This window comes from Xyrauchen texanus, chromosome 8 (assembly GCF_025860055.1).
Source record: "Xyrauchen texanus isolate HMW12.3.18 chromosome 8, RBS_HiC_50CHRs, whole genome shotgun sequence".
NCBI classification, from domain to species: Eukaryota; Metazoa; Chordata; class Actinopteri; order Cypriniformes; family Catostomidae; genus Xyrauchen; species Xyrauchen texanus.
Genome location: NC_068283.1, coordinates 24029985 through 24043276, shown reverse-complemented (window position 1 = coordinate 24043276; position 13292 = coordinate 24029985). Strand labels below are relative to the sequence as shown.

The window sequence follows — 13292 nt, the reverse complement described above, 5'->3', positions numbered from 1 at the left end:
ATCGTAGTAAACTCCACACATAGTCCATTCCAAAAAGGATTGTTTAGTGTAAAATTTGTTGAGGATTACCGGACAGGTCCTCAATTCATATGGATTGAACCACTGGTGTTTTATGGATTACCTTTATGCTGGCTTTGCCATTTTTTATCTGAAAGTTTTGGTCACTATTCACTTGCATTGTATGGAAAAAAAGATATCCCAGCTAACAATTTTTGGTTCCCAGAATGTTCTGGGAACATTAGTTTTTGGTTCCCAGAGTGTCCCTGAACGGACATCCTAACATTCCCTGTTGGTTAGCCAGGAACATTTTTTTTTTTTTTTACGGAAATAGAACATTCCCTTTAGGTTTGGGGAACATTCCACTAACGTTCTGTTAATGTTCCCCTAACCTCAATTTTCTAATAATTTATATTTACATATTCATACATCAGTAATCATACATTTAACAATCAATCTACACTCACCTAAAGGATTATTAGGAACACCTGTTCAATTTCTCATTAATGCAATTATCTAATCAACCAATCACATGGCAGTTGCTTCAATGCATTTAGGGGTGTGGTCCTGGTCAAGACAATCTCCTGAACTCCAAACTGAATGTCAGAATGGGAAAGAAAGGTGATTTAAGCAATTTTGAGCGTGGCATGGTTGTTGGTGCCAGACGGGCCGGTCTGAGTATTTCACAATCTGCTCAGTTACTGGGATTTTCACGCACAACCATTTCTAGGGTTTACAAAGAATGGTGTGAAAAGGGAAAAACATCCAGTATGCGGCAGTCCTGTGGGCGAAAATGCCTTGTTGATGCTAGAGGTCAGAGGAGAATGGGCCGACTGATTCAAGCTGATAGAAGAGCAACTTTGCCTGAAATAACCACTCGTTACAACCGAGGTATGCAGCAAAGCATTTGTGAAGCCACAACACGCACAACCTTGAGGCGGATGGGCTACAACAGCAGAAGACCCCACCGGGTACCACTCATCTCCACTACAAATAGGAAAAAGAGGCTACAATTTGCAAGAGCTCACCAAAATTGGTCAGTTGAAGACTGGAAAAATGTTGCCTGTTCTGATGAGTCTCGATTTCTGTTGAGACATTCAGATGGTAGAGTCAGAATTTGGCGTAAACAGAATGAGAACATGGATCCATCATGCCTTGTTACCACTGTGCCGGCTGGTGGTGGTGGTGTAATGGTGTGGGGGATGTTTTCTTGGCACACTTTAGGCCCCTTAGTGCCAATTGGGCATCGTTTAAATGCCACGGCCTACCTGAGCATTGTTTCTGACCATGTCCATCCCTTTATGGCCACCATGTACCCATCATCTGATAGCTACTTCCAGCAGGATAATGCACCATGTCACAAAGCTCGAATCATTTCAAATTGGTTTCTTGAACATGACAATGAGTTCACTGTACTAAAATGGCCCCCACAGTCACTAGATCTCAACCCAATAGAGCATCTTTGGGATGTGGTGGAACGGGAGCTTCGTGCCCTGGATGTGCATCCCACAAATCTCCATCAACTGCAAGATGCTATCCTATCAATATGGGCCAACATTTCTAAAGAATGCTTTCAGCACCTTGTTGAATCAATGCCACGTAGAATTAAGGCAGTTCTGAAGGCGAAAGGGGGTCAAACACAGTATTAGTACGGTGTTCCTAATAATCCTTTAGGTGAGTGTATATAAATAAATAATCATCCCACAATCAGTGTCTTTGTTGATCCATTGTTTAATTCAAAACATTTAATCATAATTTAATACAAAAAACATGAAAACTTTTTATAGATAAAAATGTGCAAGAACATTGTATAATAAATGTTACTTGAAGAAACAGGTGAAATTCTACCAGCACTGTCTTCTGCATATTTAACAAAGAAATGAAAAAGGCAACATAAGTTACATGGACATTAGATGAACAATTAAATAAATGATCTTGTACTATATATACACAATAGGCCTTTAATATAATGAAGTGTACACACGGCCATGTCTAGTGATGTTATGAGCAACAGCAAAAAATCATTTTCAGTACATACAAATCTGTGAGAAGCAAACATGCATTAGATATTAAGACTTGTTTTGTGTATTTTGTCATAAATCTTGTGAACGGAAGATAAAATTCATCTGCAGTTTGGTTCTCAGATTAATGTATTTATTATTAAGGATGTTTACACTGTAAAAAATGTCTGTAATTTCAACAGTAAAATACTGTAAAAACATTTTTTATTGATTAACGATTTAATTAATGTCATATATTTTAAAAGACAATATAGTAGTTTTTACAATAAAATGTTGTAAAAATTTAATTTTTAGATGTAAATATGTATGATTTTCCAGAATAATGAATGGTAAAAAAGTGCATTATGTTTAACAAGAGAGTACATGTACTTTTTACAGTGAATTATTGTTAAAATTACAGTAAAAACAATAATTAGGCGTTCCCACAATTCCCTGCATGACCCATCATATTTCATTATATTTTATGGAAATAGTTATATTTCTTCTTATTTTTACATACAGTGGAATTTTCTGTATTATGTTTAATGTAGTTTAGTTAATGTTTACTGCATTATTTAAATCTCACATGTGTTACCCTGATGGTGTTTGTGTGAGTTACACTGAGCACTGACTGTATGTTCATTGCTCCTGGAAGAGCCACTCTTTGTAAACTTTATGTCATCATGTGCTCTTCTTTTATTTTTACGATGATTATACCTCGTAAGTAAAAATATTATTTTTACAGGTTCAGAAGTTTAATATCAAGTTTATGACTTCAATTTGTATTTATTTATTTATTAAAGTGCCAGGTCGTGTAAATTACAACAGTTTTGAGCTGTAACATTTACAGGTTGTTCTATAAAGTTGTTTACATTTTTACTGTATTTTACATAATTATTCTGGCAACCACAACTGACAGTTTATTTATTTATTTTGTAAAAACAACAGGATTTGTTTTTACAGTGTGCAACGTCAGTTACAAAATATGTTTAAAAACATCACTCATGAGTGATGGATAAATTAACATCCATCTTAGGCTATTCATTTGTATTATCCACTTATGTAAGGTCTCGGGTACCTCGAACAGAATAAAGGCAGGGAAACACTAACAGGTGGATTAAATTGACATGTATGTTGTAACTACTTTTTCCATAAATTTGCTGAAACGTATTTTTATCCAACATTGTACAATACTCAAAACTGAGCCTTGATATTTGCGTTTCTTCAGCAGATATTTAAGTAAATTATTCCAAATAATCAATGATTTCAACACATTAGAGGGTTTTTGAAATCAAAAATGGATTGATGCATCAAAATGTAATAAACATTCAAATAATTTTATAGCCTAACATTAGATCAATTTATTGTCTCTGAAGTGTTTACCGGATAGCCTACATCATCTCGTCATTAGTGGCCAAAAAACAACAACGATAATAATGTTATTTTCGATTATGTGAGTAATATTTTTTTTAAAATACCATATTTATATTTGATCTTATATCTAAAAGCAATTATTCATTGAGGAAATCGACTGAAATGGTCTTTAAATGGCCTCACAAGGGCAATTTCCAATCGACAGTGATCCTCCCAATGCCCTATTCACTCAGCTATTCACTCGCATTACTGTATGAATACTCTTCGCAAGAAAGCTATTTGGCAGACGCCGAATAAAGCGCGTGCGAACCAAATGCGCGTGCATGTATTAGAAGCAGATAGTGCATGTATTATGCTTTCCATCTCTGTTCATTTCCCATATTCCGTGATCTTACTGGTACTTTACGCTGTACTGCACTAATGTCAGTCTTTGTTGTCTATCAACCTATCTGAAAAATACTAAAATATTATGGAAAATAATTTTAATAAAAATGTGAAGAAAATATAATAAAGCCTAAAAATAAATATTAGAGAACGTTCTGTAGGCCCTATAAGTTATGTTTGGTTATCCCACAAAAACCACCCTGCGGTTATAAAAATAAAACCTAAAAATAACCAGTAGAGAACGTTCTGTAGGCTATAAGTTATTTCTAGATTATCCCACAAAAAACACCCTGCAATGTTCTGGGAACGCTAAGTTTGTGGTTATAAAATAAAGACCTAAAGAGAACGTTTGGAATTGGTAACCATACGGAACCATACGCTAACGTTAGGGGAACGTTCTTTGTTTGCTGGGATCATATCTCCATTAAATATATATTTGTTTGTATACTGCGTGGAAAGGCACTGAGTTTGAGACGACATAAGGTGAGTAAATGATAAGAGAACTTTAATTTCTGGGTGAACTATCCCTTTAACACTGCACTCGGTTTTAAACAGAAAGCTGAGTGGATGTACAGGTATAGTCTAAAGCACACAGTGAACTCTTGACTGGAATCCGGGTTTTCAGCATCGTCTTGAAGGCTTATTCATGACAACTACCCCTGTACTGTAATGATATTTTAGCACAGAGGAATATCTTAAGGTCGTGACCGGATTGTGTTGCTTAACACGTCCCTGTTTGACATTTCATCATTAGATCACCACCTAGGCCTACCATTTTGATAATCAAAATATTTTACCAGGTTATAATTAAGGAAAATGAATAATGCAGATAGATTTATAGGTATAGCCTATATCTGCTCATTCAGTTTGGTTTTCCAAACACTAAACTGAAATTGTTCTGAGTTGAGAACAAGTAATGCATTTAATAAATGAAAAAAATGTTCAGCTTGCAACATATTTGGAATGGAAAACAAGGTTCTACAATTGAGGCTCTAATCCACCATACACTTGTCCTGTTACACGTGAAAACAGCTGGATGTACCCATAAATGGGCAAAGGAAGCTTGACGCTCATGTTGGCTGTGACGTAAAAGCAAAAAAAGCAAATAAGGCAAGCGGAAATAGCCTGAACAATCCACGCATCATGGGTTTTCCACAGAGCAGACCAGCCAGCGGATGTTCCTTATATGGGTAAACGAGAATGCGGAAGCTAACAATACTACATATGACCGTGGCCATTAATATGGCTAAAACAAAACTCCCTCCGCATTGTTGTTGTGTTGCATTGTCGAGTAAGATATGACATTTAAGATATAACATATATACATAATATAATCTGATCGTAATCTTTGCATCATCTAAAAACTCATCATATTATATGGTTACATCGACGTTGATATTGTTCAATATATGTGTGTCAGTTATTACGTGTTGTGCTCGCCGGTTGGTGATTAACTCATCACTTAATCATCAAAAAATAATCGGATGACCGACAATTGATACATAATGAACATTTGATCCACGTTCTCACGTATTTCCTCAAACAGAGAGTAGCATGGGAGGAGCCCGACTGTCAGTCACAAGCGCCTACGTCACCAAAACTATATAAACCCCGCTGTCCAGCCTGTGGGGTTTACTCCGGTGAATGGGACGACACACAAAGTAAAATAAGCGCGGAGAAAATTAAGGAAACTGTGTTTTTATAAGTGAAATTAGTTAAGTGACAACCAAGTTTCAACAATGGATGTCACTGCAGAGGCCAAGCAGATCATGATCCAGGCTTTGGGAAAAATGTATAGCTCGCGCACCCAGCGCGGTGGACTCCGGCTACACCGGAGCCTGTTGCTTACGCTCGTCATGAAATCTGCTAGGGACATCTACCACTCTGCCCGGCTGGCGAGCGAGAGCAAGGGGCAGTCTGACAGAACCAGTGTCACAGAGAACACATCGCAATCAGAAGAGCCGATGGACACAACGATATCCACGGTGTCAGAAGTGCCAACTCCACAGAGCCCGACTCAATCTACAGAGGACGTGCACAGGTCCGCGCTCGAGGGTGATTCGCATCTGCACGGCCCTGCAGGAGTCACGGTGGACAAAGAGAACTGCAGCCCAACCGAACTGGAGCGCCGCTCTAGAAAGCGACGAAGCAAATCAGCCACAGCGCCTGACTTCCTACCATGCAAAAAAGCCAAACTGGAGTTTGGAGAGGTCAGAGGAATTCTTCAGACAGCACAGAATAATTCCACGAACTGTGGCAGAGAGCTAGACTCGTTGTCACTTGTGCATATGTCAAGAACAATTGTCACATTTTGAAGGGACAGCGCTATAGCTCAGCACAAATATATTGACCAGTGCGGTCAAGTGAACTTTGCCCGCCACCGAGGGAAACGTGTGTTGTGGCACATATAATTGCCACAGAGTTCCTGTTGTGGTACTAGGTCAACAGCACTTGCCTAAAGGGAATCCCAATTCTGGTGAAGGTAATGGGTGATTACGCACAGTGGAACAATGCTGTCACAGTCGATTACTCATCAAAGAACGGGCTGGTTTGGAAACTTGTTGTGACTAATGTTACGTGTGCAAACTGTTCCAGTGATCACGGACATGAAAACACATTAGCCTACTATTACCTGCTTCTACGAGCAGTGTGAATGAGACAACTTCCATGGACATTAACACGAACTTTTTATATTTATTTGTTTTTTTATTTATTTATTTGCTATATGGTTCCAAAAACACTTTGCTATAAGGTTCCATTTGTTAACATTAGTTAACATGAACTACCAATGAACGATATTTTTACTGCATTTATTAATCTTAGTTAATGTTAATTGCAACATGTAAACATGCATTACATCAAAAGATGCATACGTTTTATAACATTAGTTAATGCACTATGAACTAACATGATAGGACAATTGTATTTTTAGTATACCATTAACTAAGATAAATAAATGCTGTGAAAAATATATTTTTCATTGTTTGTTCTCAATACCTAATGCATTGTTAACGAATGGAACCTTATTGTAAAGACTGTTTTCTTGTTTTAATGTGGTTGGTCCAAATAGACCATATTTGGATATGTAAGGTGCTGCCAGGTTTGCACTGATTGGGATTTTTTATTTTCTCAACAACATGACATTATAAGCTACAGCAAACATACATATTTGGTGCTGAATCTGTCTACCTCACTTGTGTGCAATAAAATTATCCCAAACATTATTTTGTTGTGTGAAGACTGTTTATCCGAGACATTTTCAGAGTCAACTGGGGTTGAATGGTGGAACGCGACACTGTTGTGGAAATTATTCGAAGTAAAGTAATATCGCGGCCTGTAGGCAGGAGGTGTTTTCGCGGAAGGCAGGAAGCGGTGAACGCATCAGGCCGGATGAACGCTGTCATCTCTTTTTACACTCCCACTCCTTTTCAACCCCCAACCGGTCTCAGGAAATGGAGAACAAAAGAATAACAGCAGTTAAACGTTTAAGTTATTTACAGAGGATTAATGGGCTATCAGCAAGTGCTGTCAAACCCAAACATGTCAATTCATGAAACAGCGTCCTTCCTTATCCTGATATTCCTCTCTACAGACCTTTCAGAGTAGCGCCATTTTACGTTTCTGACAAGAATGAAAACGAGACTGTGAAGGAGATGCTTATAGTCTGTTCAATGGGTCGTAGCATACTGTTGTTTCTGACAAAACATTAGAACAAAAATACAGTAAACAAAACTACAGACAACACGAGTTCTAGGACCTTTATACAGGTTTATATGGTGCATGCCATTGAAGAGACTCTAAAGCTAATTCCAACATCGCATATTGTCAGAGTAGCCTATGTACTGCATTTAATGAATGACTCACCTCGCGGCCAGAAAAAAATAAAAAATGGATGCACTGTAGGTATACAGGTGAACAGTATAAAAAGATTCCGAAAATTCATCCGGGAACGTGGGCAATGTCCTGTGACCCAAATAGGCCCGTTTCACAGACTGTGATGACGTGTTTCTGCCTTGTTTAGCAGCTTAAATCAAGCTAACTTATTATATTTGCAATTTTTTAATTAATTAATAAAAATGTGTAGCATTATACTTTGTTATACCCTGGAATAAGTACAATATGTTGCCACAGATGCAATGAGATTTCTAATACAGCTGGTGAGAGATTGACAATTAATTTGCCATATTTCCTGTCATTTTCCATCGCTTTTTATTATAATTTTTTTCTTCATTTAGAAAGTAGTGAAAATGTAATAGTGCAGTTTTTCTTTTGCTGTTGGAGCGAATGAGTATTTGGCATGTTCTCCCATTCACCTCCCACTTACCACAATCGAAGTTTACCCTGCAATTGTTTACTTCCCTGCATATTTCAAAACCCGGAAGTTGGAAAAGGGTCCATGACATTTATAACAACAACTGCGAAAATAATTTACTCTGGATGTCTCTGTTGCTACCATGGGATTATGGGATAATAAAGTTTCCAGTTAATCATGACTTCACAATCTCACCAGAAATGTCACCTGAGTATTTCTCACTTACTGTTTTATGAATACTGAAGATGATGACATACTACTCAGGGGCAGATCTACAGTTCTGAAACTGGCAATCTGGAAAAAACTTCACCACATATGGGCCAGATTGTTTTATTTTGTTAAGTGGATGGAGAGTTCATGCATACACAGCGATATTCTGCTAATAAAATCCTGTAGGCCTATCAACTTTGTTACAACTGGAATAAGCCATTTGAAAGGGAACAATAATACAAAGTTAGTTCTAAATAAAAATAACATCTAGGAAAACTGTACATTGGGTGGCAGTACTGTGAAACTCATGAATATTAATTATTTTATGTACAATAAAATATTCTTTTAAATCACCTATTTTGATAACAGTTGTTATTAATGACCTATATAATGACCGATATTTCACGTAATATGGTATTTTAATCTCTACATCTGCCACTGTCAGTCTTGGGATTAGATGAACACACAGATCAGCAATTTAATCAAGAATATGTCTTTAGGTTTTTAGAGGTTCTGGTTTCCAATTCACCCAAATATAAATTTTGATTGTAATAAAACCAAAATTGCATCTGTATGTCAGTGGATGGGTGTTACACTTATACATTTTTTAAAAATAAAATACATGAAAACATGGCTGGACTGGAAGAGAAATTGGCCCTGGATTTTACATGGCAACTGGCCCAATAGTTGTTGGGGGGGGGGGGTTCACTGTCCTTTTCCTGCATATCGCCGCGCCGCGCCGCTTTGCGTTCTGCATAAGGTGGTGGTTCATTTTTGCTTATCGCGGCCCATTCGACACGTTTCGCGGCCGACCCATCGGCCTACTCGGTTCTTCCGCTGGCCAGTCCACCCCTGATCGGCCCCAAAGTGCGTCGGCCCACCGGGAAAATGCCCGGTATGCGAGATTGGTAGTCCAGACCTGCATGAAAAGATGCAGGGAGATGAGAGTAGCAGGAACACAGACACATTTATTGATTTACTGTATTTTGAAGAAAAAAACAGCCAAAGTTCAGACAGCGACAACCACAAACTCTCCACTCCAGCAGCAGGAATCTGCATGAGAGCATCAGTGACCAAGATGGCACAGCTCACGACTCCCGTCTCCCATCTCATAACCTAGCCATGGGACACTCAGTTTATATAGGGAGGAAACACACTGCATGTCGGTGCTCCCCATTAACAATCAGCTCACCTGGTTACCCTACACCTGAAAATGATTAAAAGAGAGGGAGATAAAGACAAAACACATGCTCTACTTACCCACAAACAATATGGCTGAGAAGGCCATCACAACGGTGGACATATTTTTATTTTCTGTTTCCCGGAAAAGAGTGTGATCTGCAGAAAAAAACTGCTGATACTAAACAACACTGATAACAGCCACAACAAACATTTATCATAAATTGCAAAATAACACATTCCAGCTCCAGATCGCCAGTCAAAACATACACAGATCAGATGAAATGGAAACTCCTGCTCAAGAACTGGATATGTTTTATCTTGATTACACACACACCTGAAGAAAGCTGTTTCAGAAAGTGCTGAGGTCATATCTCAACTAATGGCAATATGTTGAATAATCATTCTGTGAAGACTTGGATTTTTTTTAAAATTATTATTATTCTCTTACCTCTTTTTTTCTGCATATATTTGTCCATATTTTCATATAGTTGTTGTGGATGAGGAAATAAGCTCAGAAAACCTAAACCCGCGAGTACCCAAACAATGCACATGCGCTGCAGCAGCAAGTACGCAATTGACTGCTGCTGTAACATCACACAGTTTGACATAAATAAACCACTACACAGTGTGAACATCTTACATTTATATTTTATACGTTCGTATACTGATACTGTGGTGGCAGATGGGGTGGCAATACCTTTTCTTAGGGTGGCCTAAGATGTGCCACCATTTGAAACCCCGGTAGATCCATCCCTGATATGACTCCATTGGCATACTGTTTTTGGCATACTTTAGTAGGGTAGTATGCATATTGGGACATAGCTTAAGTCTTCCTCACAGTCTAGTTTTCATTCACGTTAAACATTAAATATGGAAGACTGCTACTCTGAACAAGGTCTGTTCAGAAACCGGATCCCACATGTAATAAATCAAATTTTAATTATAAAATAGTTTTGACTTTAAATCTCAGTTGTGACTTTGTAACTCACAATTTCGAGATATGTCACAATAGTGAGTTTTTAATCATGTAATTGCTACTTTATATCTTGCAATTGTGACATTGATCTTGCAATATCAACTTTATTTCTCACAATTTTGACTTTATTTGTCACAATTTATTATTTATTGTAATTTTGACTTTATAAAATTTCTCTGTCAACTTTTATTTTTGTAACACTTACAATATGGTTACATTTGTTAACATTAGTTAATGCATTACACTGTAAAAATGTCCGTACGTTTAATGGTAAAATTCTGTAGAAATGCTACAGAAATAAAACATTAATTGATTAACGAAATATTCAGTAACATTTTGTATATATTTTAAAAGACATACATTTTTTAGATGTACAATTAATGGTAAAAATGTACATTATGTTTAACAAGAGAGTACATGTACTTTTTACAGTAAATTATCGGTAAAATTACAGTAAAATACAATAATCGGGTGTTCCCACAATTCCTTGCATGACCCATCATATTTCATTATATTTTATGGGAATATTTATATTTATTCTTATTTTTAATATCAGTTGCATTACCCTGATGGTGTTTGTGTGAGTGAGCACTGGCTGTTTATGTTAATTGGTCATTGCTCCTGGAAGAGCCACTCTTTGTAAACTTTATTTCATCATGTGCATGTTATGGTGATTAACAATACATTATAAAGTAATAGGTAGATTTTTAAATTTTAAAAAGTTTAATATCAAGTTTGACTTTTTTTTTACTGTAAATTTAACTGATTTCCTTTACAGTGCCATCGTGGTAATGTCAATTACAACAGTTTTAAAATGTAAAATAGGGATGGCAATACCACTTATTTTCTTTTCGATCCAATACCAATTATTTAAAGTCCAATATCGCTGATATCGATACCAATAGGTACTTCTATTAAACAGTTTTTTTTAATAGGTATTTCTTGGGATAAAATGGATTTAAAATATTTTTTTGTCACAATTCAAGTTATTCATTTTTTTTTATTTTTTTTTTTTACATTTGTGAGCCTGAACAGAAAATTATTAGACTTCCGTTTTGTTTATCCCCACAAAAATTAACCATGGTTTCACTACAATATTACTTTAGTAAAACCATGGTTAACTATTTTATTTTATTATTTATTAACAACAATTACCCACAAACACATAATGAGAAATGTTTCCTTTAGATATGTTGATATTTTAGTGTGATTTTACTCCAGAAGCTGTTTCTCTGATTTTCTATCATTACCATTACAAAGCACTGATCCCTTTGTTTGAACAGGCCTTGTGATGGCGGAAGCACTAAGTCTGCTTGTGTCTTTTAGCATTCATGCATGTTAAGATGAGCAGAAGAAGAAAATAGTTCCCATCCTGCACAAATATTTGCTAATATAGCCTAATCCTTTTTATTTCAGTTTGAAGCTAATAATTATTGTTTATGTTTATGGTAACCAGATAATATCCCTAGTTTAATATTTTTTTTTACAATCAATATTTTTGTGTGAGGATCGTTATTTTTGATACAACAACAGTATCGGAAGTATCGATACTTTACGATCCCTACTGTAACGTTTACAGGTTGTTCTGTAAAGTTATTTACATTTTTACTGTATTTCTAAATAATTGTCTGGCAACCACAACTGACAGTTTTGTTCATTGTCAGATCATGTTAACTGCTGTTCTTAACTAAGGTTAAGAAATATTATTGTAAAGTGTTACCTTTATTTCTCATAATTGTGACTTTACACCTTGCAATTGCAAAATTTAAATGGACAAGTGTAACTTTATAACTTTATATCTTGTAATTGCACAAAATAAAGTAACAATTCAAGGCACCATGCTATTCTATGCAAGTTATCAGTTCTAACTTTAACTAACACAATCAAAAAGCAACTGCTACTGGCCATTTTAAAAGCTTTGTTGATAATAATAAAGTAAAACAGATAGTTTTAACAGATATACACTCAAATGAGTCTTTTAGTTTTGATTGAAGATTTGATTGATATTATTGTGTTGTCATATTATTATTACAAACACTGTAAATTGGAGAAAATGTGTAATTGAAACCAAATTTTGTGTGTGTGACCCATGTGGAGAGTTGTCATACAAAATCATGCCCCAGGACGGAAGGGGGAAGGGGGCAGGAAGTGGGGCAGGCAGAGTGAGAGAGGAATGTGCAAGTGAGCGAATGGAGGTATTAATAGACTAGAGGAAGGACAACACCCTTCACACATCTGCACATCTGGCTGACATACAGCAGCCAGCCAAGGGGAAGGGGTGCTGATGAATGTATGTGTGGCCAATCAGTTGTTCTGCTAATGGAAACCTGAAATCTCAGAGGAATGCACTGTAGCTGTGCAATCTCCTGACTGAACGACATTAGAGCACTCAGCTCAGCAGAAATTCACGTACACACAAAAAAATGCCCACACACAGGACCAGGGAAAGGGCAGAAGAAGGGTAAAAGAAAAGGGGCAAGCAGAGCTTTTATCAAGCTATCAAAAGATAGCTCAAAATTAATGCCAAAAATGTATATTTGGAAAATATAGAGTGGTGTTCAAAAGTCTACTTAGAAATGTTTCAACGTTTTTCCCATTGTAGTTGGTATTATCAGCATAACAATTTGAACAAAGCTGAAGTAAAAAAAAAATGGCATGAATTTCATGATGAAAGAATACACTCAAGTTGACATGGACTCCTACAAAAAGCCTCCTTTTAGATGTAATGGAAGCATGGAAATCTGACCTTTTGTACAAAGGAGTTAACATGGTCAGTGTCACAAATTTGCTAATTTAATTACTGATGTAGAAATCCTAAATATTTAGATTTACATATTGAATCCCAGATTTTCAATGT

General features: G+C 36.5%; 1 protein-coding gene across 1 annotated transcript; it reads left to right on the top strand.

The window, feature by feature from the left end:
* The first annotated feature begins 5371 nt into the window (after positions 1–5371).
* On the top strand, positions 5372–6973 carry ier2a (immediate early response 2a). The gene has a single exon (XM_052131592.1). It carries the CDS (start codon positions 5495–5497, stop codon positions 6068–6070), a length of 576 nt encoding a protein of 191 aa, XP_051987552.1. The 5' UTR covers positions 5372–5494; the 3' UTR covers positions 6071–6973.
* The last annotated feature ends 6319 nt before the right edge of the window (positions 6974–13292 follow it).

What these genes read in the sequence shown, in the direction of transcription:
- ier2a (XM_052131592.1), top strand. Translation starts at nt 5,495, where the DNA reads ATGGATGTCACTGCAGAGGCCAAGCAGATCATGATCCAGGCTTTGGGA.